Source organism: Mus musculus, chromosome 7, assembly GCF_000001635.26.
Source record: "Mus musculus strain C57BL/6J chromosome 7, GRCm38.p6 C57BL/6J".
NCBI classification, from domain to species: domain Eukaryota; kingdom Metazoa; phylum Chordata; class Mammalia; order Rodentia; family Muridae; genus Mus; species Mus musculus.
The window spans coordinates 15,937,835-15,964,864 of NC_000073.6; the positions used below are offsets into that span (position 1 = coordinate 15,937,835).

At 52.1% G+C, this 27,030-nt stretch overlaps 2 protein-coding genes, 1 long non-coding RNA gene and 1 other non-coding gene across 5 annotated transcripts in view; 1 reads left to right on the top strand and 3 right to left on the bottom strand.

The window, feature by feature from the left end:
- Nop53 (NOP53 ribosome biogenesis factor) lies at positions 1–8,274 on the bottom strand. Its single transcript, NM_133831.3, has 13 exons — positions 7,996–8,274; positions 7,456–7,520; positions 4,955–5,063; positions 4,341–4,540; positions 3,906–3,976; positions 2,304–2,399; positions 1,895–1,999; positions 1,620–1,820; positions 1,255–1,430; positions 1,077–1,143; positions 518–594; positions 340–396; positions 1–55 (listed from the first exon to the last, which is right to left on the bottom strand). The coding sequence occupies exons 1-13, from the start codon at positions 8,217–8,219 to the stop codon at positions 49–51; spliced, it is 1,455 nt and encodes a 484-aa protein (NP_598592.2). The 5' UTR covers positions 8,220–8,274; the 3' UTR covers positions 1–48.
- Positions 928–1,026, bottom strand: Snord23 (small nucleolar RNA, C/D box 23). The gene has a single exon (NR_028539.1). It is a non-coding gene; the product is annotated as a small nucleolar RNA, C/D box 23 (small nucleolar RNA).
- Positions 8,259–9,956, top strand: Gm24576. The gene is made up of 2 exons (XR_391165.4): positions 8,259–8,466; positions 8,627–9,956. It is a non-coding gene; the product is annotated as a predicted gene, 24576 (long non-coding RNA).
- Ehd2 (EH-domain containing 2) overlaps positions 9,129–27,030 on the bottom strand; it is a 20,573-nt gene continuing 2,671 nt past the window's right edge. The window contains exons 2-6 of one of the 2 annotated variants that reach the window (XM_011250582.3): positions 26,073–26,563; positions 25,546–25,643; positions 19,657–20,069; positions 14,232–14,396; positions 9,129–12,958 (exon numbers count right to left, since the gene is read on the bottom strand). In XM_011250582.3, coding sequence (XP_011248884.1) covers positions 12,407–12,958; positions 14,232–14,396; positions 19,657–20,069; positions 25,546–25,643; positions 26,073–26,476 — 1,632 coding nt within the window. In that variant the 5' untranslated portion in view covers positions 26,477–26,563 and the 3' untranslated portion in view covers positions 9,129–12,406. The remainder of the gene's footprint in view (positions 12,959–14,231; positions 14,397–19,656; positions 20,070–25,545; positions 25,644–26,072; positions 26,564–27,030) is intronic. The other variant, NM_153068.3, reaches the window with a different exon arrangement.

Consider the following 27,030-nt stretch of genomic DNA (forward strand, 5'->3'; position numbering starts at 1 on the left):
TTTGGTCACAGAACTTTATTGAGGGGCGGGGCTCCGACATCTGCACAGCTACAACCTGAGGACAGAGGGCAGAGTTGAGGTGGATGAGCGGACAGCTGCACCCCACAGCCTTTCTCACTTAATGCCCCTTCTGATTTGAGACTTTTGGTTGGTTCCCTTAGGCATCCTCTTCACCCCTACTCTAGATTCCTGAGCGCCCACTGGTTGACCAGTCAGAGGGTTTGGGAAGGGCCTGACACTGGCAGCTTTCAAAAGGGAGGAAGGCTAAGCTACCACGGGGCAAGGTAGACCATGGTTCACAGAATGTCAGCCAGCCACATGCTGGTGGGCCTCACTTACTGAATCTCACGGTAGGCCCGCTTCTCCACCAGCTTCACTTTGTATTTGCGCTTGAACCTGGGGAAGGGGAAAATGTGATGAGCATCCCTTATCTCAGGGGGTTGGGGGGGGGAGTATGGAAGTGTCTCAACCCACCCCCCCACCCCACCCCTATCCTTCCCACAGTGGCAGATCTTACTTGGCTCGTTCTCGGGGCTCAATCATATTTCTCTTCTGGAAGCTCTTGAACCTGTCTCGGAGAATGTGACCTTCTGGCTGTGGGACAGAGGGTCAGAGAGACTTTAGCAGGGTCCTAGATAGCACTGGGGTTCAGACAGAGCTCTGCATCTTCCTAAAGCCTCCACAGAGTACCCCCAGCTACACCCTGCTGAGCTCCAGGGGGCTCTATACTGAAGTCAATGTGTGCTATCCTAGCTAGGCTCAGAGGACAGAGGCTACAACTGCAAAAAATGGAAACCTCAAAGCCAGGCTAGGCCCCAGCACAGCTTGAGGAGACTCACTAGGGCTGACAAGAGACTGTGACAAAAGGCCTTCTGAGGGTCAGAAACTCACACCAGCACCTGCCCTCCCCACCTCACCCTGACCCTGTGCCCTCAGTCCCCAGGCAATGGCCCAACTGGCCCAGCCCAGGGCAGCCATGGTGTCGCCCACAGCCCGAGTAGGCACGGGGAGCAAGGATGGTTATCATCACTGGGCACAGGGTCCCTATAACACTCTGCTACCCTCATGGCAAGTACCTTCAGTGTCCTGAGTGAGCCAGACAACTCAGAGCTGAGCTGCACATCAATGTCAGGAGCCTGGTACCTACAGAACACAGGGTTGAGACACTCAGGGATTTGGCTCTCACAGAGCCAAGAAAAAAGCATGATATAACTTGCAGACCCCCATTTCCTGGAGCCCTAGCCTGTGCCTCACTTGAGCCGTCCCAGCCTTCGGGGCTTGTCAGCCTCTGCCAGTCGCCGTATGCGCCGCTGCTCCCTCCGGCGTGCCAGTTCTGCCAGCCTTCGGGCCACCTGGGCCTTGATCCCACGCAGCCTGAAAAGTTCTTGGTGCTGAAGCCGGGCTGCCCTCAGTGCAGCCTGCTGCACCCGCTGTGGACAGAGGGTAAGAGCTCAGCCTAGTGCCACTCTGCCCAGGGCCTTCCTCACCCAGGGCCCACAAAGCCATGACCTCTCCTTTGATGGCACTGGTATCGGGTCACTCGACAGCTGTTTGCCCTGTCACCCACTTCTGTCCGAGGGCCCTGTGTGGCCACAAGGGTCACAGAGCAGGGTGCTCACCAGCTTGCGAGCAGCTTTCTCCCGCCGCCGCTGCTGCTCCGTCTTCTTCTCCATCCTCTTCTCAGGACCAGCAGCACCAGTGGGTGAGATCTCGGTGGTCCCATCACCAGCCTCTGGCTGCCCGGCACGGCCTGCCTCATGCTCATCCTCACCATCAGACTCCTCCAGCAGGCCCTCACACATCTCCCGAAACACGGACTCCTAGGGAGCAGGGTGGTCAGCAAGTGGGGGCAGGTGAGGTTACAGGCGGGTGACAAGCGGTGGATGGGGCTCACCTGGGTGGCAGCTTGCTCTGAGGTGGGCAGGGCCAGCTGTCGCTCCAGCTTTTCTGCCTCTTTCTCACGCTGCAGCTCCACCTCATGGGCCTCTCGAAGCAGGGCCTGGGCAGAGGTGAGAGTTTGGGGTGAATCTAATATCAGGGATGTCCCTCTGATCCTACCCCATGCCTGAGTCTTAGCGCTGATCCAGCTCATGGCTCCACCCTCTACACACGCCCAGTGGAGACATCTGAGCTACTCTCACCCTCACCCTATGCTGGGTTCTGATTAGATGGTCTGGTCCCTGAACAGACAAATTCAGGGAAGGAAGCAGGTGGGGCCTGAGGTAAGGGAGGGTAAATGGGAGCGAGGACTCCAGACAGTGAAACCTGCACTGGGTTAGGCCAGGAACCCACTGCACACTAACCTGGTGATCTTCAAAGGTTGGGTTGTAGGAGGCTCCTGCAGGAATCACCTCCACTGCAGGCACCTGGGAAGGCTTGATGTGGAGGCGTTGTGGCCGCTGGAGGAAGACAAGAGCAGGGAGGCAGGATGAACTCCATGCCAAGAACCACCAGTGTACCCCTAAAATGCCTACACTGAAGCCCCAAGACCAGTGTGAGACTGTTAAGACGTGGGGCCTGACAAGTTAGGATTCAGAGAACTGAGTCTTACTAAAGGCTTCACCCTACACCCTTTTCCGTGCTCAGCTTTCCACCATGGGAGGCACTGATACCAGGCCCTTCCCCATGGAGCAAAGGTCCCTTGTTACCTGCCCACCAGCCCATCTCACAGTTTTATTGTGAGATATAAAGGACCAGGAGCCAGACATTGGAGCTCTTCCATCTGGGGTGCAGGGACTCAGGGTTCATGAGGCCAGGACCTCACACCCTGCACAGGGGATACCTGACCCTGGAATGAGCAATCCCTCCACAGGAAGGGCTTTGCAGGCCACAAGACCCACGAGGGAAATGGGACAGCATCTGCTTTTCCTTTTTGAAAGAGGATTTCTCTGCATAGCCCTGGCTGTCCTGGAGCTCACTCTGAAGGCCAGGCTGGAGAGCCTTCTGTTCCCACCTCTGGAGTGCTGGGATTAAAGGGGGTGCATCACCTTTGCTCAGCTGGGGGAGGGGGAGCGTGTGACATGCTGGGTCTATATACCCTGGCACACTGCCACATTGGCTGTGCTGTAGGCCCTCCGCTGCCACAGCAAAGTATGGGTGACAACTCTGGTGCCCACGTGGTCCAAAAGTTCCCAGAGAACATGAAGACCAGATCTTCACATCAGAAACCTCAGGTGACCAGCGCCCTCTACATCAAGCTGTCTTGCCCCCCCCCCCCCCGCCCCATCTAGTCTTTTTCCTGGTATAGGCCCTACATTAAGTGGTTCCCTACTAGTTCAAACTTCCCCAACCTGGTCCCTTGAGTTCTGAGACTACTGTCTTAGGACTTTGCTCCCCGTACGTACATGGTGACTCAGGGCCCACTGCATACCCGTGGCTGCACAGGTCTCTGGCCCTGCTCTGCCTCGTAGCTTCTGTGCATTAAGCCCCTCTGCCTATGGCTGCCTTGCTCTTCCAGGTCTCTAGCCCCAGGGGCTTTTCTCCAGTGCTGGCTCCTGGCCTCCCTGAAGCCTGGCTCCTAAGCTCTCATTTCCTGGAGACACTTAACACAGGGATGTGAAGGCCAAGGTTTCTTCCAGACCCACAGGGAGAACACATCACCCCAAAAGTGCTAAGATTCCATAGGACCTGGCCCACAGCAGCAAACACTTAGAGCTCAAGATGATGGCCACAAACCAACCTCCAACCTACAGCGCCAGCAGTGAGCACTGGGTTGTTTTCAGACATTTCTTCTTTAACCCACACTCTACAGTTTGAGGAAAGAATGGAGGCACTGAGGTAAGGTCACCTTCCCAAGGTCGGTCATCATGGGAGCTAGGACAGGGACACAGACCACTAGGATGACAGGCATGGGGACCATGAAGAAGCTGCCCTCCCTACCCCACTGCTTGCCTATGCAAACTTACCCTCACGCCTTTCTTCTTGGTCTGTTCCAGAAAAAATGCATCCTGACCAATCAAAGGCGTGTCCAGAGGGTCTGCAGGGAGAGGAGAGCAACTGCAATGAGCTTTCTAGCAGAGAAGGGAGTTTGTGCCCCAGGGACCCTACCAGTCCCTCCATTGCTAAAAATGACACTGAAATCCAGGCAAGGGAAGTTGCTCAGGCTCCCAGGGCCTCAAACCACATCTCGATGGGACTTCACAAATGGGGGAGACTGAAGACTGGGAAGGGAGCCCCACAAGCAGGAAAGGATGGCCCTGAAGACCTCAGACTCCCTGCTGGAAGTTTGTCAACATCCACAGAGCATGCCCGTGGATGCCACACTCTTGGACAGTCAGTGTACAACATGGACAACTGCCCACACCAGTCATGCCCACCTGCAAGAGAGCAGAATCACTCACTGTCTGGGTTCCAGAGGTCATAGAAGGGTCGCTCAATGATGTCCTGGGGCCCAGGTTTGGCCTTTGGTGTGGGAGGGCTAAGGAGTCGGGCCTGTGCCTTGCGCACATCCCTGGGCAGTTCGCCCTGCTTTGCCAGTTTCTCCCATAACTCCTCCTTTCGCCTGAGCTTCTTGGCATTAGGGACCTGATGTGCGAGGATGCTGAGTAAGGAAAGAGTGGCAACTGGTAAGGCAGCAGCTGAGCATGATGAGCCCCTCCCAGCTGGGCTGTTCCTGCTGCTCAGCAGCCTTTCTCCTGCCTGCCTCAGCATAGCCTTCTTGTCAACTGGCTCAGCACAGAACCTCATACCCACTACTACATTTAGATCTGAGCATTCACAACACCAGATCCCGCAGACTCCCTCAGGGCAGCGGAGCCTGCTAGCCTGTCCTCTCTCTCCTAGGGCTGACGCTTCTTTACCCCATAGTCCCAGTTGGTTCAGGCTACCCTGCTGCCAGGGCTGAATCCTCTAAGCCACTCTCCAGAGACCCAGCTATACTCTAGTCTGCTCTCTCAACTGCCTCCACCACGCCATCTCCCTACAGTCTTCAGGGGGCAGGGCTGGAAGGACTCACTCTTTGGGAGCAGGGATCTTAGAATGATTCTCAAGGGCAAGGTCAACCCGTAAGGGTTTCTGGAGACGCTGTGACTTCTTCTGGACCAAGGTCCTCTTCTTTCTTGGTTCTGCAGGGGACAAAGAGGGGAAGAGACTTTACCTTAGGCCTCCTTCCCTCCCTTCATAAACCAATCCCCAACTTCAGGTCAACCAGGGCCTGATGGCCTTCAACCTAGGTAACACAGCCTAAGGTTCCCAGACTGACCCTGTTCACCTACAAGGGAAGATCCTAGATTAAGAACCCAGAGTCCCAAGCCGGGCGTGGTGGCGCACACCTTTAATCCCAGCACTTGGGAGGCAGACGCAGGCTGGTCTCTGAATTCGAGGCCAGCCTGGTCTACAGAGTGAGTTCCAAGACAGCCAGGGCTACAAAGAGAAACCCCATCTCGAAAAAACCAAAAAAGAAAACCCAAAAAAGAACCCAGACTCCCAGATCCGATCCACCACAGCCTCGGCAAGCAGGAGATAGGCCTTGTGATGGGGACTAAGTCCCCACAGACCTATCTGGAAGGACTCATAGACAAAGCAGGGAAAGGACCTCAGAACTAACAGGGAAGAAAGAGGGCAGGCACCCAGGAGGACTGAGACGCAGGCTGTGGCCCTCTCTTAGCACTCTGCTTTCTACTTTCCAAAGCCCATCAGGAGAACATCAGATGCTGCAGAACCCACTAAGGAGGCCGAGTACAGTGGTGCACACCTGTAACACTAAAGCTCTGGAGACCGAGGCAGGAGGATTGAGTCTTTGGCCAGCCTGAGCTAAACAGAGAGAACCTAATTCCAAAAAGTTAACAGGACACAGGAATACCTGAGGAACACACACAAGGCCCCGGGTTCCACCGAGCACTGAAAATAATAAAAGCAGCAGCAACAAGCCACAAAAAGCTGAATACTGAACTGCAGGATGGTGCAGAGGCAGAGGCAGAGGCACGGCTCTAGCTACCAAGCCTGGCAACCTGAGGCCAATCCCAGGATCATGGGGGAAGAACTGACTCAGACATGGTACCCTCCAGCCACACACATGCCAGGGCACATCCTAGATGGTGTGCGCTCATTCAAGCACATGCACACCCTAACTAGAAATGAATGTAAAAACAAAAAGTGAACGCTAGCTTCTTTTATGGATAAAACGCTATAGGTTGGCCAGTTGGCTCCTACCTGTAATCCAAGCACTTGGGAGGCTGAGGTAGGAGGACGTTAAGTTCCAGGCCAGCCTGGGCCACACCGTGACCTTTTAGGTAGCCTACGTACAGAAGAAGACCTTGTCTCAAAACAAAAACAAAGCATAGCTATTACTGAATCAAAAATGAACATAACTCAGAATGATAAACGCCATGTTTCCCCTTGCACACAGAACCTAGATTTAAAACTCCATGACCTGGCCTGAGTGGGGCAGATGGAACCCATTACCTTAGATGTTAACGTCCCCGGGTCCCCACACAGCTTCCCTGGGTTCTCCCGACCTTGTCAAGAAGGTTTTCATGAACAGGACCCCTTGACTCACATCGTGCATACTAAAGTGCCTGGCTGCTGGCAAAGCTGCCAGCTTGTTCTGCAAAGCCACTGGCTGTCCTGCTGGACCAGGCACTGGCTTGTTTTCAGTACCTGCTGAACCAGGCTTCCCATTTTAAGTGTTTTTCTGCCTCCTTGGTGAAAACCCCACTCAGCAAAGCAATCCCTAACTTGCCCTTATTTTCATGTCCCAGCAGGTCCCAGCCCAAGTTCTGCTGGAGTAAAGCCATCTTGCCAAGACATGTTTCCTTCCTCCTGGCTAAAAGAGATCCTCTTGTTCTCTCTGTTTTGAGACAAGGTCTCATTGTGTAGGCCTGGCTGTCCTGGAGCTCACTATGTAGACCAGGCTGGCCTGCAACTCAGAGAAATTAACGTTGTGGGTTATCATGCTTGCTATCATATTCTTTGGGGAAGGGGGACAAAAAAAAAAAAAGCTGAATGATACAGCTCAATAAAACCAAACAAAAATGAACAACAGGTCACCTTTCTTAATCATCTCAAGCTTGTTTCAAAGCCATTCAAAGTAATTCTTTATACTAAAGACTGCCCCTTCTAGTCTCCAGTGGTAAAGCATACCTTTATTTCCAGCACTCAGGAGGCAGAGGCAAGCAGATCTAAGTTTGAGGCCAATATGGTATACATGGTAAGACTGTGGTGATGAACCACACCCAGCACTGACTCGGGGAGGCAGGGACAGGTGGATTTCTGAGTTCAAGGCCAGCCTGGTCTACAGAGTGAGTTCCAGGACAGCCAGGGATACACAGAGAAACCCTGTCTCGATCCCCCCTCCCCTCCAAACTTGTGATCAAGACTGTTTCCAAAATGAGAGAGAGAGAAAGAGAGAGAGAGTGTGTGTGTGTGCTTTGCTTTAAATTATGTCATCAATGCAGATCTCACGGGTGCAAGACTCAGAGAACCACCAGCACACAACTTCATAAGAGCACTCCTCACCTTTTCTCTTGAATCCTGTGTCCACGAAGAAGAGCTTTTCGTTTGGGGCCTCTGCCAACAAGCCACTGAAGGATAAAAATGCAGACTATTTGCCAAAGTAATGCTGGAAAGATAACAGACCCTTAGGGGTCTAACTTTTTGGGCCCATCCCAACTCTTCCTCAAACCATGGGCTACACCTGGAGCTTTCACACAGAATTTAAAATGTACCACGATGGGGTGAACGTACTTTATTCTCTTTCACTTGAAATTCAAACTCTGTAGCAAAAGGTTTTAATGCCAGCACTCCGGCGGCAGAGGAAACTTGAGTTCGGAGCCAGGCTTGTCTACATACCGAGTGCCAGGTCGTCCTACATAGTGAGGCCCTGTTTCAAATTTTAAAAAAAACTAGGGGAAAACTTAAACTTTGTTGGGATTTTCGCACGCTTATTTGTTAAAGATACTATTGATAGGTCTCCCACACCGAGCCGGGATGCCCGGTCCGTCTAGCACCAGGTCGCAAAGCGCACGGCCACGCCACCGGAAGTCCCGCCCCACGTACCCGGTCGTGCGCTCCTGTAGCCGGACGTCTTCCAGGAACTGGTCGACCTCTAACCCCAGCGGCTCCTCGGCGAGCCTCCTCCAGCCGCGCTTCTTGTTTCTGGGGCCCCGCCGCCGCCGCCTCAGAGCGGGATCCACCGAGGTCGGCCGCAGCCCCAGGAAGCCAGAGTCCGCCTGGCTTCTCGAGCCGCGCTTCTCACCGTCCCTGTTACCACCCGCAGCCATCTTCTTAAAGGAAGAGCTTAGTCGCTCTAACTCCGATATCCGGTTTGGAACGTGCGCGTCTCGAGTGACGTAATATGACGCACTTCCTGTTTGCGACCATCTTGATAAAGCGTAGTTTTTACATAGAGAGTTTTACGTCTTGGCAAAAGGATAAATCATCACGTTCAGTCTCTTCTTATTTTAAAAATGTTCGAGCCGGGCGTGGTGACGCACGCCTTTAATCCCAGCACTCGGGAGGCAGAGGCAGGTGGATTTCTGAGTTCGAGGCCAGCCTGGTCTACAGACTGAGTTCCAGGACAGCCAGGGCTACACAGAGAAACCCTGTCTTGAAAAAACAAAACAACAACAACAAAAGGCAGGGTTTCTTTGTGTAGCCTAGCTGTCTGTTAACTCACTCTGTAGACCAGGCTGACCTCGAATTCAGAGATTCGACCTGCAATTTCGGGTTGGTAGGGAGTAGGCTATGTGGATTCTTGGTTCTCACTCTGAGTAATTTACCTTACCCGGTATCATAAAATTTTACTCAAACCATTTTGTTAGTTATACAAGTTTTTTGTTTGCTTGCTTGCTTGCTTGCTTTCTTGGTTTGGTTTTTCGGGAGAGGGTTTCTCTGTATAACCCTGGCTGTCCTGGAACTCACTCTGTAGACCAGTTTCATACGTGCCTTGCCATTTTTGCTTCCCTTTGCCTTCTCACTCCTACTGAACTACCCTTCTTTCCCCCAAATGCCCTCCTCCCTTGTGTCTTTGTAGTTTTGTGACGTACTGGATTTACTAGGATTTTTTGTACCAGCAATGAGTGAAGAGTTAGTTACTAGATCAGAGGCAACTGACCAGTGTGTATGCCATTGAAGGACACCCCTCCTTCCCAAATAGTAACTGCCAAGGGACGGAGTCCAGTCAAATTTTCTTTAACTCTTTTTATTAAAGAAGATGCTGGGTGTGGGGCTGCCAAGATACCTCAGTAGAGAAAGGCTGTTGCTGCCAAGCCTCAGATTAATCCTCATAACCCATATGTTGGAAAAAGCCAATACCTGCAAGCTGTTTGTTCTTGACCTTCACAAGGTATGCTGTGGTGGCATATATGCTTACACGCCGTTATGAAATATAATGTGGCAAGGGAGTATTTTTGGAGGGCCTGGCCAAGGTGTACCCCTGAGAAGTTACACCATAAAACAGACCTAGTGTAAAGGTTTATTGGGGGGAACGCAAGAGTACTGTGGGACTTGGTGAAGGGACAGAGGCAGACAAGTGGACAGATAGACAGGCAGACAGATGGGGGGCAGAATCATGAGGGCAGAGAGAGGGGACAGAGAAGGAGAGGGAACATTGGTGGTGGAGATCAGAGAGAGAGAGCTGGGGTGGCAGGTGGGTCCTTACATCTACTGGTACATCTGGCTGCCGTAGGTCATGATGTAAGCACTGGCTGGGTCCCTGAAAGCAGGCCAATGGAATTGCCTGTATAAAACACACACACACACACACACACACACACTCTAAAAGAAAAAAAAATAGCTGGGTAGTGCTGTTCATTTTTAACCTTACCTACCTACTCAAGAGGCACTGAGGCAGGAGGATGGCAAGTTCATAGGCCACCCTGGACAGCAGAATGAGTTTAGGGTAGAGAGACTGTCTCAAAATGAAAAACAAGGGTTGGGGAATGGCTCAGTGGGTAAGAGAGCTTTCTGGGCAAACAATAAAGACCTGAATTTAAGTTCCCAAAACTTAACAAAAAAAAGGCTGAGTAATTGGCCTGGAGAGATTATTCAGCGGTTAAACTTATCATTAAAAGCTGAGTATGTGGCCTGAAGAGATGTTAAAAGCACTGGCTGCTCTTCCAGAGGACCCTGTTTCAATCTCCAGACCCCATCACATCTGTGATCCACAGACCTGTGCATGCATGAACTCAGTTTTAAAGGTCCAAATCTAGAATATTGGTGCCTAGCATCCAAGTGCCAGCCAACTATCACTGCCTCCACACCCATCCCCCATCCCCAGGCCCCTGGAAAGTGGTAGTCATCCAAAGAGATCTACAAAGGGTTTTGTTTTCAGGTCATGCAAAAGGTGGGAAACTGAGCCCCGTGTAAGCAGGGCAAGTACTGTTAACTACAGCCCTAGCCACACCACACCTTTATCTTTCGATACAGGGTTTCTCGGTGTAGCCCTAGCTGTCCTGGAACTCACTCTGTAGACCAGGCTGCCCTCCAGTTCACAGATCCACCACCTGCCTCTGCCTCTGTTCTGGGATTAATGACTTGAGCACACACTGCTCCCCACCCCCGCCCCAGGCTCAGATTGGCATGCTGGAATTAAAATGGACTCCTAAAGGGGGAGGGGGTGGGGAGGCACGGGGAGGGAACATGTCTCCCCGGGGTCAAAGTAGAACTCAGCTCATCCCTGGGCAGGATATTGAGGTGATGGCCTGGCCTGAGTCACTACCTTTCCACCAGAGGGCGCCCAGGGCTGCGGAGCAGGGCGTGCGTGGGCGGGAGATTCTCCAGGCCAAAGTGTCTCGGGCGCACCGGGTGTGGGCTGGATCAGTGTCCTGTGCACTCTCACACTAATCCCTCCTCCTCCAGGACCCAGTGGTCTCGGGCTACAGGATCTGCTCTGGTGCATTCGATTCGTGTCAGTGCGCGTTGGAAGGTGCTTTGGAGACTAAGGGCAAACTGTACACAAACTGGCACTGGTCCTCGTCCACGCCCAGAACTGGGTTCCCAGGCCCCAAGGCGGAAAGCGGGAGGGAGGGGTGTCCCAAGGGTGGGGAGGGCCCTGAGTAACTTTTCTTCGGAAAATATGCAGGACTGGCCCCCAGCCCGAGACTGAGTCAGCGCAGAGTTGAGTCACAAACTGCACCGCCCCTGTGAGCCAGAATGGTTCCCCAGGCACCTCTTCCTTAGGGGTCCCCGCCCCAAGATAGCCTGACAGCGACACAAGCAGCAGCTTTGGCTTTATTGGCCCCGTAGGAGACACTCTTGGGTTTTCAGCCCCTTCTAGCTGTCCTCAACGCCCCCCCCCCCGCCCCATCTTATTTTTTTCTCCCACCAGGGTCAGGTACTAAGGATGCTAAGACATAAAGTGTGTGAGGCCCCTGTAGAGAGGAGGAGAGGCTATAGCACCGAGAATTCCCAATGCCCCAGGATATCCATGAAAACCTGGGCTTTGGTAAAGCATCTCCTATTCCCACCCCATGGTCTCGGTCTTTGATAGGGACTTTACTTAAATAGGACCTGAAGGTGGGCAGAGGGGCCAGATACTTTGGTTCCCAACCCCACACGCTGGGGAAACCATGGGCTCTGGGGAATGGAAACCATCCCCGAAGGAGCCAGGAAGTTGCGGTTTTTCTATCTGCTGCACAATCTTTGTGAAGTGGATGTGGTCAGAATTTAGGATTTGTGGGTAGGAAAGCGAAAGAGAGGTTCATGAGAGGAGCGAGGAAGCTGAGTGTCTGCTCTGAACCACCAGTGAGCCTGACACCTGAAGACATAAAAGAGTAGGGAGCCCTAGCATGGCTGAGTAACAGTAGCTGCTTAACTATAAAAGGGGGTCTTGCTGGTATCAGTGTTTGTGTGACTGTGTAGATGTCACACTCCTGAGAGTCGGTTCCACCAGGGCCCAGCATACAGTAAGTGCTCAATAAATATCTGGATGGGGCTGTGGATGTAGCTCAGTTGCTAGAGTGCTTGCCTAGTATGCAGGAAGTGCTGGGTACATACCCCAGGACTGCACAAACCAGGCATGGTGGTTCATGCCTGCAACTCCAGCACGCAGAAGTGGAGCCAGGAAGATGAAGAGTTCAAGGTCATCCTCAGCTACATAAGAAGTTCAAGGGTAGCCTAGGTTATGTGAGACTCTTTCAAAAAATAAAAGGAAAAAAACAGGTCTTTATATGAATGATGGATGGATGTCTGTGTATGTTTCTGTGATAAGCTCCGTGTATGTGAAGGTGCAGGTGTGAAGGACTGACAGAGAAGGCTTGTCACTCCCCCCTGGTCCTCTATAAGTGCTTTCACTGAATGTCTGGTGTGGGAGAGAATCTCCCCGCTCAAGTCCTTATAGCCAGGCAGGGTAGGCAGGCAGGGTGAGTGGGCCAGAGCAGGGATCCGCGTGTAGCCGTGTAGCCAACTGGAGCTGGGGAGGAGCCACAGCAGGGCAAAGAGGGAGGATGAGCCAGCAGTCGCTGCTGTCTCATTCAGCAGAGCCCTTCTGTCGTCGCTTAGAAGGCGGCACCAGGCGGCGGGGTAGGTTGGTGGGTAGACCATGGCCTTCGAGCTTAGCCTCAATGAGGTGGCTGGCCAAGGCAAACTCCTCATCATCCAGCATGCCGTCTCGGTCGACATCGCTCAGCTTCCAGATTCTCCCCAGCACAGAGTTGGGTAGCTTTGTGCCCACCATCCAGGTTTTGGCCTTAGAGCCACTCAGCTTGCCATCAGCAGGAGCTAAGTTGTAGAAGATTTCATCGTATTTGGACTTGTCCTTGGTCACCACCCATTCGGCATCATCTTCTGAGCCCTCCTCACCATCCTCTATTGCTTCATCAGGGCCCCGCTCCACGAAGGGGCCCATGCGGGTGCCCTCAAACGCACCGCCCTGCACTCCAGCCTCGACACTCTCCAGCTCCTCCTGCCGAAGCAGCGGCATAAGCTTGGCAATGTCTTGGGCCAGCATGTCATCTAGCGCCTCCAGCAGCTTCGGCTTTAGCGAGTGGAACTTGGTGAAGTCATGTGCCATCAACAGCTCCTGGTGGGAGGAATGGAAAAGCTCACAGGTCAGGGCCACGTTCGCAAGGCCACGCCCTCAGTTCCTCAGAGGGTCAGGCCGAGGGGAAATCTAGGCAGATACTCTATCACTAATGAGCCCAGTCCTGTTTTATGTTATCCACGCTTTGAGTCAAGAGTCTGGTCTAACCCAAGCTACTCTCCACCTCACTGTGTTGAGATGTTCTCAAACTTCTGATTTTTCTGCCTTCACTTTACAAATGTCATCACAAGCATGTATGTACTACCACTTCTCTTTCTCTGATTTTAAACTGTTTGAGACATGGTCTTTATAAGGTGTGAACACCGGCCTTCAATCTGTCATCTTCCTGCTTCAGCTTTCCGAGTAGCTGGGTGTGCTAAATCACCTGAGCGCCTGCCTGGAAAGGCTACACTTCTTAGCATGCAGGACAGCCAGCTGGCCGTGTGACTAAGCTCCAGCCAATTGTCTTTAAGCACGAGTTGCATTATCCAATTTAATATGGTACCCACAAGCTGTATGTGGTTATGTAAAATAGCTTAATCTACAATTCCATTTTGGTTTTTTTAAATTTATTATTTTTATGTTTGTGTATGAGCACAAATGTATGTATGGGTTCCAACATAAGTACTGCACATATGTAGGAACCCCACAGAGGCGTGAAGAGGGTATCACATGCCCTGAAACTGGAGTTACAGATGGTTGTGAGCCACCGTATGAACCATCCATTCTGGGAACTGAATCGGGGTCCTCTGAAAGAGCATGCATATCTGGTTCCTGTTGAGGTCAGAAGAGGGCATTGGATCCCCTGGAACTGGAGTTATAGATGGTTGTGAACTTCAATGTGGGTGTAAGGCTTGAATCCTAGGACCCCTACAAGGGCAGTAAGTGCTCTTAAGCTCTGAGCCACTGCCCAGCTTCTCTTGCTCTTCTTGCTGTCTGGAATGCAGGCACAATGAATGGAGCTCCTGTAGCCATTAATACCATGAGAACTCTTGGTCATGGGCAGGCATGGAAGAGAAATATAGTGGTCCTAGGCTCCATAGTAGGTTGCCTGACCCTGAGTAGAGTCTGGAGACTTAATAAGGGCAAAAAGTAACTTCCATGTTAACTACTATTATAGGTTTTCTCTGCACTCTGTGGCCCTAACTCATAAAGCCAGGTCCCCCTGGATGAAAATGCCACACAGCCCTCCAGCCTTCTAGGCTCCATTCTCAGAACCCCCAGGAAACTCTCTCCTCAACACCCTGCCTCCCTGTCTGGAATGGCTCCGCACCTGCATCTTCTGGCAGTCAGGAAAGTCTCCAGGGGAGATGTGGTGCTCCAGCTGGATCTTCGCAAAGATGACAGGCAGCTTCAGGATCAGCTGCTTCTTCTTGTTTTCCTTCCCGAACACCGTGGGCATCTCTTTCTTCAGGTAGCTGATGATGTAAGCGTGTACCTGCAGAAGGGCATACATAGTACAGTCACCAGGAGGAGGCTGGGAGTGGGCAGGGCCTGGGAACCTGCATTCCTTTCTCTCTGAGACAGGGTCTCTCTAACCCAGCCTGGCCCTGAACACCTGGTCCTCCATCCTCCACCTCCTGAGTTCAGGATGACAAGTGTGCATCCCCAGGCACAGCTTTCCTCTTGGGATTGTGAGAGAAGGATGCACTACGCACCCCAGACTGGATTCAAACTTGCAACCATCCTCCTGCCTCAGCCTCTTCAATGCTGAGCTTGCAGCTTGAAGCCACCATGTCTGACTGAAACCTCACTTTCTGTGACAGGCAGATAAATCCTATTGTCTTATCTAATTCAACCTAAGCTCCCCTCTCTGCTAAACCATCCTAGCTCCTCCTAGCTTTAAGTTCGTGCAAACTGGCCACACCCACATACCAGCCCAGAGCTGGGACTTGCCTATCTCTGGTTCGCATTCCTATCCAGCTTCACAGCCTGATGGTCCCTCCAAGGCTCTTGGCCTCAGCCCAGAGCAAGTGGCCCTTAGCTGTGCCTAGCTCTGGAAAAGGATGTCCAAAATCCACCCATCCCATGGAAGCCTTCAAACAAAGATGGCCTGTGTCCACCACTCCTGAGTTGCAAGAGCAAATGACATCATCAAGCAAATACTGGGGCTGGAGAATGGCTTAGCGGTTAAGAGCACTGAACTCTTCCAAAGGTTCTGAGTTCAATTCCCAGCAACCTCATGGTGACTCACAACCATCCGTAATGAAATCTGGTGCCCTCTTCTGGTGTGTCTGAAGACAGCTACAGTGTACTTACATATAATAAATAAATAAACCTTTGGGTCAGAGCAAGCGGGGCCAAAGAAAGAAGAAAAAGTGTCTGAAGACAGCAACAGCTACAGTGTATGTACATATAATAAATAAATATAAACCTTAAAAAAAAAAAAGAGTCGGGCAGTGGCGACTCACACCTTTAATCGCAGCACTTGGGAGGCAGAGGCAGGCGTTCTGAGTTCCAGGATAGCCAGGGCTACAGAGAAACCCTGTCTTGAAAAACAACAACAACAACAACCAAAGATTAAAAAAAAAGTTCAGTTGGACTTAAACTAGCAATCCTCCCGCCTCAGCCTCCTGAATGCTGAGGTTAGAAAGACTTCAATTTGTGGTTTGCATTTAAAAACTTTTACTTGTGTATGGGTGTTTTTTCTGCATGTCTGAGCACATGTGTGTGCAGTGCCCACAGTTGCCAGAAGAGGGCATCAGATCCTCTGGGACTAGAGTCAGAGCTGATTGTAAGCAGCCATGTGGATGCTGGGAACCAAACCTTCGTCCTCTAGAAAAGCAGCAGTGCTCTAAACTGTTGAGCATCTCGACAGCTACCCACTCCCCTCCCTGACTGACTGCTGCAGCTGCACCCACAGTCTCTCCCTTGTCTTTCCCCGTTGTATACTGCTCACCGTATTTCTCAACGACCAGTACGTCAACATTTTACCCCACCCCAGGGCTTTTGCATATGGCCATGCTCTCTGCCAGGAGCTCTGTCCCAGTGGTCCCACTGAGTTCGTCCGTGAAGAGTGCCCGTGTCATAGCCATCTGACTATCTCCAGCCTGTCTTTTTCACAGTTGGGCGGGAGCCATCGTTATTTTATCTAACCACTCTGTTTCCCTCCATCAGACTACAAGCTCTGCCAGGCCTTGTCTGTTTCCTCTGTCTCCAGTCCTGGGACAATATGCACAGTGTCACTCAGGAAATCATTGTGGGATAAACCACTGAACTTGAGAACCTTTGAACTACATTCTCATAAGTTATTGAAAAAGAATCGAGGGTGGCAGAATAATGAACCGCAGGCATGTCTGTTGTTTACAACCAGCTCCATCATTGAAAATGCATGTTCAGATGGAGAAACAATAAATCAAGGATATGGATGGGCAGGGGTAAAGACGCTCATACCCAACCCTGAATTGGGTCACTGGGACCCACACGTGAAAGGAGGAAACCCGTACAAGTTGTCCTCTGGCCTCAATAGATAGAAAGTGGCATATGAATGCATGTGCAGCACATATATCATGCTCACACAGGATAAAATAAAATAATCAAAAACATTCAACAGTGATTTAAAAAAATTAAATTCTTTCCAGATCTTGTCTGCAAGCATACAGCATTCTGGAATCGCCCCTTCTAGTGGTTTATACTTCCACCAACGGGCAGAGCCAGAGCGATCATCCACGCCTTGCCTTGTACAGATATGAAACTGAGGCACTGGGGTGGGTTATCAAGGACCCTTAATGAGCAGCTTTTTGGCCTTAATGGCCTTGTGCCAACAAAGGAGAGCGTTTTCAAGATAGGTTAAAGCCACGTGTGCTGTTATTGGTGACCGGACCAAGTGTGTCTGAGTCATTTGTGAGGGGGATGTGGGAGGGTGTGCTCACAAAGTGGGGTGGCATCATGAAGTTTGGTCAGAGCCAACCCTGAAGACTGAGGCACAGAGAGAGGCACTGGGATGAGTTTGCAGGACTAGAGGAAAGCATGGCCTACAGGTCAGAGAGGCCAATCAGAGTAGGGGTGTGGTCAGGATGAAAGTCACCGCCTGCTACCAGGAGTCAATGGAGAAGGTGCATGGTTGAGCAGAAAAAGACAGTAAGGAAGAGCAGGGTTTGCCGGGAAAGCAATGAGGAATGGCTGACCAACGGGAGGGTTAGGGTTTGAGATAGTGGGCCTCTTGGGAAGGACAGGACCTACCAAAGCAGGCTAATGAGGAAGGATGTGTGGGGATGTGGCCAGTGAGAATGAGCCAATGGGGAGGAGGTGTGGCCTGCTAAAGTGAATTAATGGAGAAGCTTCTGACTGAGAGAATGGGCAAATGAGGGGCTCGGCCTGAGGATGGGCAAGGACTGGCAATGGGGGAGGCGTGGCTTGTTATTCAAGGGGCGTGGCCTTCCAGGGAGGCCCAAATGGGAGGACAGAGTCTGCCAGGACCGTGGTAGGGGAGGTCCTGCCATGGCTTCCATAGCAGAAAGAGGCAGGCGGGAGCGCTGATGGCTTTTCCAGAGAGGAAGCATGGGAAGGTGGCAGGAAGAGATAAGGGGGTGGCGTGGGCAGGGCCGGGGCGCGGGTCGGACGCCGGGGTTTGTCCTGAGTTTCCGGAGCCACCTCCCTCCTGGCCGGGGCGCCAGGTGTCCGGCCCCGCTCCTTGGTCCCGGTGCCGCGGGCCCCAGCTCTGAATTCTGCTTCCCAAGAGTGTCCTGCAGAGGGGGAGTGACGGTGGGCCAGGGGTTACTGAGAAGGAGAAAGGGAGAGGTGGGAAGAGAGAAGACTAGGAAAAGAGCATGGACAGGAGGAAAGAATTGGGAAAGGGAGACGTCGGTGGGGATTTAAGGACAGTTCTGGCTGCCTGGGGCAGTCGCCTTGGGTACCTGGTGCTGCCTTAGAGGATTCCTGCGGTGGGGTTGGAGGTGGTGACTCACCCCTCTCCAGCTCCTTAAACCACACCTCGGATGCTTCTACCACCTAGAACCTTCTTGGCCTCTTCTGCCCAGCTTCCTGCTCCACCTCCTCTCTGGCGGCCTCCCTTGTGAATGCCACACTCGGCTCTAAAAGTAAAGCCCTTGGCCCCCTCTTCCTCTCTGGAGCCCAGCCTGAGGCAGACTATGTCCTCCATCCCACTAGGTTCTTCCTAGACACAAATCCTCTCTCCAGGAGGCAGCTTGAGTGCAATCCTGTCGTCCTGCTCTAAACCTTCCTGTGTCTCCCTGGTACCCCTAAAAAAAAATCATAAGATCCATAGGCTCGGCAGTGCTCTGACTCCCACCATCTCCCCAGTCTCACTGTCTATCAAAGGCCCTCCTCCTCTACAAAACCTTCCTGATTCCACCCAGCCCTGAGACTGGGCCTTGCTTGGCTATCACTGTTACGGGATGGATCTGTCTGTCTTCTCCAGCAAAGACTGGGTCCTGAAACCGCCCTGGGGCATTCAGACCTAGAGCCCCATTGGGGAGGGCAAGAACAGCCTTGGCCTGGCCATTGCTGCATCCCCGGCATGTCCCAGCAGAGGGCTAGGCACAGAAGTGACTTTGTTCAAGCTGAAGTTCCCCGGAGTGTCATTCATTCCATAAATATTTACAGAGCAATTCAGACCCAGGCACTGGAGACACTCACTGAAGGAATTCTAAGATGCCAGGTATCTGAGGACTTGAGTGTGGAGTTGAGGAGGCCCCCTGACAGGCTCATATGAGATGACAACATGGGGCTGTGGGGGGGGGGGATATCACAATAGGGTTAGGAGTAAATCTGGAGCAGATACGCTCATTAAAGGAGTGGCACCTTCCTGAGAAGGTGACATTTGAGTGAGCCATATGCAAAGTCAAGGGCTACCCAGAAGAGCAAGCAGTTGAGTTCGAAGGTCCTGAGGTAGGACTGAGGGCAGTGTGAAGTGCAGTGGCTGATGGGAAGGGAGTGAGAGGCGAGGAGGTAGGGAAAGGCTGTGTTGATTTGAATCAGAATTGACTCTCCTGGGTCCATGTATTTGAATACTTGGTCCCCAGTTTATGGAACTGTTTGGGAAGGATTTAGAGGCATGGCCTGGTTGGAGTAGGTATGTTATGGGGGGTAGACTTTGAGGTTTAAAAGGACCACACCATTCCCAGTTAGCACTCTCCTGCTCTCTCTGTCTTGTGCTGTCTTAAATGTTCAGCTGTTGCCCCTGCACCATGCCTGCCTGCTGCCAGGCTCCCCATCACAATGGTCATGGACTTTAACCCTCTGGAACCATGAGCATCAGTAATGGTTTCTTTTATAAGTTGCCGTGGCATCTCTCTACAGCTATAGAAAAGTAAGACAGTCACCAAGAGGACTCAGCTTTTGTTTAGTGGAATAGGAGAGCGAGGAGGTCAAAGAAGGAAACATGCAAACTCAGGGCAATGGTGGAAGAGGGACCCTTTGCACAGTACTCCCTCCCTCAGTCCACGCTGCACCAGACCAATCCAGCAGGAGAATTAACTGATCTGGGACCTAGGTGGCGCCTACCTAACTGCACAAGCAGAAAAGAAGGAGAAAAGATAAATCTGTCCAATCTCTTCAAGGCTTCCAACTTAAGTCTACTATCATCAGTCCTCCATAGACTCACAAAGTCCTTCCCAATTCCTCCTCAGTTTCCTTCAGCGCTCATACAGCCTCCTGACTTCCTCCCTCATCTCTTGATCTCCCTTTCAACCCTCCCTTAAATTCCCCGGGTCCTCCGGCGGACCCGATGTGCTCACCCGCACCAGCCGCGCCCGTTTCACTAGGTCGTTGAGCTTGCGCAGCGCCGCATGGCGCGGTAGGCCTTGGATATCACGGAAGAGGTCCTGTTCCTCCAGCTCGAAAAGACGCCGGTTGTCCGGCACAAGGAGCGGCTGGGACCAGAAGGAGCCAATGTAGACGCGAAGGACCTCAGGCGTGCCCACCACCTTGCCCAGCGCCCACATGAGCGCCCCGTAGACGCGCATCAGCTGCTGTGTCTCCACCATGTCTGCCTTGTTGAGTACCACGCGGATCTTATCCTCGTGGCCACGCAAGGCACCGATGGCCTCCGAGAATTCATCGGAAATCTCCAGCTTGTGGGCATCAAAGAGCAAGATGATGAGGTCCACGCGTTCAGCAAACCAGCGCAGGACAGCTGGGAAGTCGTAGCCTGGAGCAAGCAAGAGACGGGGACAAAGTTAACAGTTCTTTTGAGCTGATACTGGATGGTACACATGCTCAGAATGTTTTTTGTTGTTGTTGTTGTTTTGTTTTGTTTTGTCTTGTTTTGTTTTGTTTTCAAGACAGGATTTCTCTGTGTAGCCCTGGCTATTCTGGAACTCACTCTGTGGGCCAGGCTGGCCTCAAATTCAGAGATCTGCCTGCCTCTGCCTCCCTAACGCTGGAATTAAAGGCATGCGCCACCACTGACCGGCTGCTCACGTTAACTTTGTGATTCCTGTGTATGCCAAATAGCCCGGAGCCTCCATGAGTGTCCCATAACTGCCACTTCTCAGCACCAAGCTTTTGATTAGACCCTCAAGCCTTCTGGCTTCCTGATATGAGGCAACCATGCCCCCACCCCTTTTCACTGTCTCACCTTCACCCCTCTACCCTCCTGGTTCCTATATCGTTGGCTTTTTCATTCATTCCCTAGGCAGACATTAGGGATTTGTTTTAACACGGATGTATTTATGGGCAGTTAAAATCCTGAAGCGTGGGGCCTGCAAGACAGCTCAGAGCGGACGACTTGCAGTTGTCCTCTAACCTCCTCTCATATGCTGTGGCATATTCCCACCTATAGCCACACGGGAAATAAAGTTTGATAAAAATACTTTTAGATGCTAAAGTTGGGGGCTCAGCAGTTGGGAAAACACACTGCACCCCCAGAAGACCCCAGTTTAGTTGGTGCCCAGCACCCATCACAGGTAGCTTACCACCTCCTGTAACTGCAATACCAGGAGATCTAGTGTTCTCTTCTGGCCTCCTGGACACCTGCATCCATGTGTACATTCACACTAGTACACATATGCATACAAATTTTATATACATTTTAAATTTTTGTCATTTGTGTGTGTGTATGGGGGGGTTGTGTGGGTTTGTCTGTGCATATTTGTACAGGTGCCTACAGAGGCCAGAGTGTGTCATACAGACTGCCTGCAGCAGGAATTTTGGGTGGTTGTGAGTTACCTGACATGGGTGGCTGGGAAATGAACTTGGGTCCTTTGCAAGAGCAGCAAGTGCTCCTAACCACAGAGCCAGACCTCCAGTACACACATACTTTTCAAATTTTCCTAAGTGGCTAGAGATGGTGATGCATAACTTTAATCCCAGCACACAGGAGGCGGAGGCAGGTGGGGGCTCTTTTGAGTTTGAGGCCAGCCAGCCTGGTCTACAGAGTGAATTCCTGAACACCCAGAGCTATATATTAGACCTTGTCACAAAGAAAAATGCTAAAATGATCTCAAAGAGACTCCCAGTACTTATAAGCCCACTCATAGCACCTGCCATGCCCCTGACAAGAGCCCTTCCTGGGACTTGGTGAATGTGACAGCAATTGAGTGCTAGGTCAATTTTCATGTGTGTGTGTGTGTGTGTGTGTGTGTGTGTGTGTGTGTGTGTAGGTATCTGTGTATGTCTAGGTATCAGTGTATGTCTGTGTGTGTTTGTGTGTATGTCTGTGACTGTGTCTGTCTGCTTCTGTGTGTGTGTCTATGTGTTTGTGTCTGTGTGATGCATATATATTTGTGTGTCTGTTATCTGTCTGTCTATGTATGTATCTGTGTTTGTCTGTCTGTGTTTGTCTGTATATCTGTGTGGTTGTCTGCTCCTCTGTGTGTCTGTTTGTCTGTGTGTGTTTATGTGTCTGTGTGTATGTCTGTGTGTGTCTGTGTGTATGCATATGTACCTGTGTGTGTCTTTGTATGTGTCTGTGTGTATAGGTATCTGTGGGTGTCAGTTTGTGTGTGTGTGTCTGTGTGTGTCTCTGTGCACCTGTGTGTGTGAGGGTGTTGTACACATGAGTGCCGGTACCCATGGAAGCCATAGATGTCAGATTCCCTGGAGGTAAAGTTACAGACAAGTGGTGTGAACGGCCCAGCGTGGGTGCTGGAAATGGCGCTTGGCTCCTCTACAAGAGCAATTTGCACTCTTACCCACTGAGCCATCTCTCCAGCAGTGCTCTGTTCTTGCCAGCATACACATGCGATTTTTTGTGTGCATCCAGTCCCTCCCTCATTCGTTCATTCACTCATTCATTCATTCTCTCATTCATGCCCTTCGGTACTTCTCACCCTTACTCATTCCCTTACTGCATTCACTGATGAGCAAAGCTTAGAGAGCTGAGAGCGTAAGACCTACCCCTGACCTGCCAGTCAGGAATCACTGCCCTGCCCCCATTTACTGTGTTATATTAGGCAAACAGCTTAATCTTTCTGAACTTGCCTATCCCCTAAAATTAAAAAAAAAAAAAAAAAAAAGGGCAGGCTAGGGCACGGTTGAGGCTGCCTATAGTCCAGCACAAGGCAGATCTTGGTGAGTTCAAGGCCAGAGTTCTAAGACATCTAGGACTACACAGAGAAACCTTGTCTCAAAACAACCACACATAAAAAACAGAGCTTATCTCTAGGAAAAACTGAAAATGGTGTGTGCCATCATGCCAGCAGAAAGGGAGGTTGAGGTGACACCAACTCTGCCCTTAGAGTCAGGGGACGAATTCATCTTCAGAGGATGTGAGGTTCCTGGAAGCTGTGGAGAGTTCCCTAGAGTCCTGTGACCTGGCCTAAGTGTGGATCTAAAAGGACTTCCTGGAGGAGATGTTATAGAGCCAGCAAACGACAGGATAAAGGACCATCACTGATGTCCTGACTTGAGCTCAGGGGTAGAACAGACTCACTCATCTGGCAAAACACAATTATAAGCAAGCAATTTATGACTCCATTCTCCAACTGAGGAAACAGAGACACAGAAGCCATGAACACAGGAGGCAACAGAGTAGGAGTCGCTTCAGTAGCTATAGCTGCTAATCAACCCCCCCCCCCCAAACAAAGGCTCAGGGGCAGCCTGGTCCTTGCTGGTGGGAGGGGAAGGGCAAGGACATTGTTCTTGGGGAAGGAAGGGCCAGGTCACTGTAGGGGCAGCAGCTGGGCTTCTCCTCCCCCCACTAGCATCTACATACACCCTGGCCTGGATTTGGAAAGTGTGTCTCATGGGGTTGAGAGAGAGGGGGAGGGAGGGAGGAAGGGAGGGATGGAGAAAGGGAGGGAGAAGGGACAGGGAGGTTGAGTCAGCATGGGAATGGAGACGTGGCAGAGACGCGATGTTCACCCAAGAAAAACAGTTCTCCTTGCCCATCACCCAGGCGCCCATGCAGCTAATTTAACCCTTCTCAGAAGTCCCTACAGCATCCTCCCCATTCTCAGGCAGGAAACCGAGGCACAGAAATACAAGGTGGCTTGTGTAAGTTATAGTTTCAAGGAATAAAGCCCTGGGGCACTGGTGCATGCCTGTCATCTCACTGCAAGAACCGCTGAGGTAGGAGGATTGCTACCAGCTGGGGGCCAATTTGGAACAGATAGTGAGTTCTAGACCAGCTTGAACTACGGAACAAGACTCTGTGTCAAAAACAAGGAAATGAAAAAAATATATATCAGAGTCCAGACTGGAGGTGTGCCAGAGAGACACTCCAGGCAACAGTCACACCAGGGCAAGCTTCCCCAGGCAGTCAGCCACACTTCTGCCAGTGCACACCCAGCATCAAACAGCCTGGATACATCAGAGTCTCCTGGAGCCAGACACAGGCTCCCAGACACGTATTTATGTCAGAGTCTGGGACCTGCACAGATATGGGTATGCCATCACAAACAGAGAGATTGGTGCACTCTCTAGTATGGAGACCCGTTTGAACACACACTGTGCTGCAGTTATTACCGTGATGTCCAGGCTGGCCTCGAACTAGTCACAATCCTCCCGTCCCAGCTTTCTCAGCACTAGAATGTGCACTGCCACATGAGTTAGTTCTCTCTGGCAATTTTACACCTTTCAAGATGCACAGTATAACTCACACAGACGAAGACAGATTCAGACATGCATGTGTATGCACGTGTGCACACACACTTCGTAAGTCATGTAACTCACTGATACAGCCCCTGCATAGAATCCCCCAGGGAGGGGCTGAGGGCATGGCTCAGTGGTAGAGACCCTGCCTAGAATCCCCCAGTGAGGGGCTGCGGGCGTGGTTCAGTGGTAGAGCCCCTGCCTAGAATCCCCCAGTGAGGGGCTGGGGGCGTGGCATGCTTGTCCACTGTGTTCAAGGCACCAACACTGCAATAAAACAGCTTCACAGTATCCCTCTATGTCCCCCTGCCCCACACCTTCTCTCCAGATCACATAAAATCACAACTAGTCACAATTAGAGGTACTTCCATCAATTCACACTACTTCAGAGTCATGGCTTCCATGCACGCCTGTCAGCACACACCACCACAGACAGACACACAGCCCACACCCATCACACACTACTTTTCCCAGGATTTCCCCAGTTCTCACCACCCCCACAAGTCCCCCTGGACAGACAGGCTCCACCTCCTATGCCTCCAGGGCCAGAGGAAGGGGATCCCCATCCCCACCCTTCTTCACCTCCTGTGGAAGCTGGGGCCTTGGGCTCCCTCCATCATTTAGGCCCAACCCAAGGGCTAAGCACACCAGGAATTCCTCCCCGCTGCTCCCCCCACCTCCAGCTGGCAGAGCACTGCAACCGTTTCTGCAGCTGCCTCCTGTGTTTCTCCCTCGGGGCTGCTCTGCTGGATAGCGGCCAGGGGCACTGGCACTTTTGGAGCCAAAGCCCTGCCCTGGCCCTGCCTCCCGCCTGGCCTTGGGTCCCCTCTGCCCCACACTGTTGCCTCCTTTGCCCTAATTCCCTGGCAGAGACCTAGAGATGAGGGTGGTGTCAGGGATGGACAGAGGGGCTTTGGACCCAGATACTGGAATGGGGGAGGTGTGGGGGAGGGGACAGAGACTGGGATAGGAGCGGGACTAAGAGGGTAGGCAGAGTGGGTAGGGATGTGCTCACTGGAGGCTCTGCTGGAATTTACTCCCCGCCGCTCCCCCTGCACAGCTGTTTATAAATTCCAGGCCAGGTCTTGGCCCCCACCCAGATTCTCCCTCTCAGCTTCATCTGTGGCCCAACCTCTGAGCCAGGAGCTCAGAGGGACAAGCATGGGGCCCAGGGCCTCCCTGCCCAACCCTGTCTCTTCCTGGACTCTGAGTATCTCCTGCCCCTTACCCTCAGTTTCTGTCCCTGTTCTTCTCTTTCTTTCCACCCTCCTGGCCCGCCCAGACATGTGGCAGCAGCCTGTTCGCATGTGTTCACTCGTGTCTCCCCGCCCTACCACCAGTCCTGTGGAAGGAATGCCTGTCTTCTGTAGCTCCAGTTGCCTGCAAAGGGACAACCAAAGGAGGCCCCAGTCTCCTCTATTAAATCTAAAGGTGAAGGCTCTGCCCACCTCCTGTACACAGTGAAGTCCAGGCCTAAGCCTCCTCCCTCAGACCTGTGTGTATAGACACCAGCCTCTTCCGCAAGACACGAGTGGGGCGGGGGGGGGGGGGGCGCAGCCTCCTCCCTCAGCCTGGGCTTCCTCCTCACTCACCACGGCTCACTCTCTGTTTTGCACCTGATAGGATGCCAGGCGTGTCGATGATGCTGATGCTCTCCAGGACCTGGTTGGGGAGTTGGGCGCACATAAACCTGGGATATGGGGAGACAGAAGGTCAGGGGTCAACGCAAAGGAGGGCAAAAGGAGATATGAAGAAGGGACACTAATGGTACCATAAAGAACGGTAGGTGCAGAGGACAGAAGTCCAGGAAAGAAGAAAGTCCAGAGGCATCAATGGATTTATATAAAACTATCTGTGTCTAGGACTATCCCAAATCACTACTGTTGTTACCTTCATTTTCCAGATGAACATAAGAGGCACAGAGAAGTTAAGTCACTTGAACAAGGCTGCCCAGCACTCAGCGGCAGAGGCACAATTGGAGCCCAGGCCCCAATAGGGGAGGGGGGCAGGCGCAGGAAGGGAAAGAAGTAGGCAGAAAGAAGAGTATCGGAGCTGAGAAGGACAGAAGTATTCTGAGACAGACGTCCCTCGCCCCCCTCCTGGCTGGCAGTTTCCACACCTGTTGAGAAAAGTGTTTCCAAAAGGGTTGAGTTTGCGGAAGGGCTTCTCTGGGTCCACAACGAGAGCATTTCCGGGCACGGTGCCCTCTGTCTCGCCATGCATGACAGCCACGAAGCAGTCGGTGGTGGGCTCGGGACCCACGCGGGAGCCAGGGACTTCCTGCTCCAGAAGGTACTGGATGAAGCTGGTTTTGCCGGTGCTATACTGGCCGGCCACCAGCACCATGGGTTTGCCGTCGAAGTCAGCATCTTCAAGGGCCGGTGAATGGAAAGACCCAAAACGGTAGTGTTCCTCCAGGGGAAGAAGTTTCGTGCGATACAGCTCCTTGAGGGATGAGGTCACGGTGCGGATGGCCTCAGGTCGCTGGCCCCGGGCCCCGCCCTTCTTCAGCCAGCTGAACATGGTGACTTTCGATGCCCACTGGGTCACCCAAGGAGACTACAAGGTGGAGAGCTCACCTGCCAGAAGAGGGGGGAACACAATGGAAGACTGCTAGAGTATGGCTATAGATACTGGGAGGAGCAGGCCGAGCCAGTGATAGGAAGACGGAGGGGGAGGGGCTAGCATGAGACTGTCTGGGTTCAAGAAGAGGAAGTGCTTTGAAAAATAAGAGAGACTATAGCAAAGGAAGGAACTGCTGGGGAAGAAATGCATCCCTGAGCTGGATATAGTTAAGTACATCTGTGACCCTGGGAAGCTGAGGGAGGAAGATCAGAAGTTCAAAGCTGGACCGGGCAACGTGTAAGACCCTATCTCAAAAGGCATCCAAAGAAAGTCATTGCTAAATCCGTGCATCATTACATCACATGACCATCATTAAACATATCTTCACTGACATGGCTCGCTCGATGCTGCAGGAGCTATCATCCAAGATAAGAGCCATAAAGTCCAGTTGCCTTCCAACCAGAGCCCACAACTGAGGGCCTGGGCACCCAACAGTTAGTGATACCTGCAGA

Coding starts and splice junctions, on each gene's coding strand:
- Nop53 (NM_133831.3), bottom strand. CDS start 8,219: ATGGCTGCGGGTGGTAACAGGGACGGTGAGAAGCGCGGCTCGAGAAGC. Junction 3,977..4,340: donor TGACCTCTGGAACCCAGACA/GTGAGTGATTCT, acceptor CTCTCCCTGCAG/ACCCTCTGGACACGCCTTTG. Junction 2,000..2,303: donor CAACCTTTGAAGATCACCAG/GTTAGTGTGCAG, acceptor ACCTCTGCCCAG/GCCCTGCTTCGAGAGGCCCA.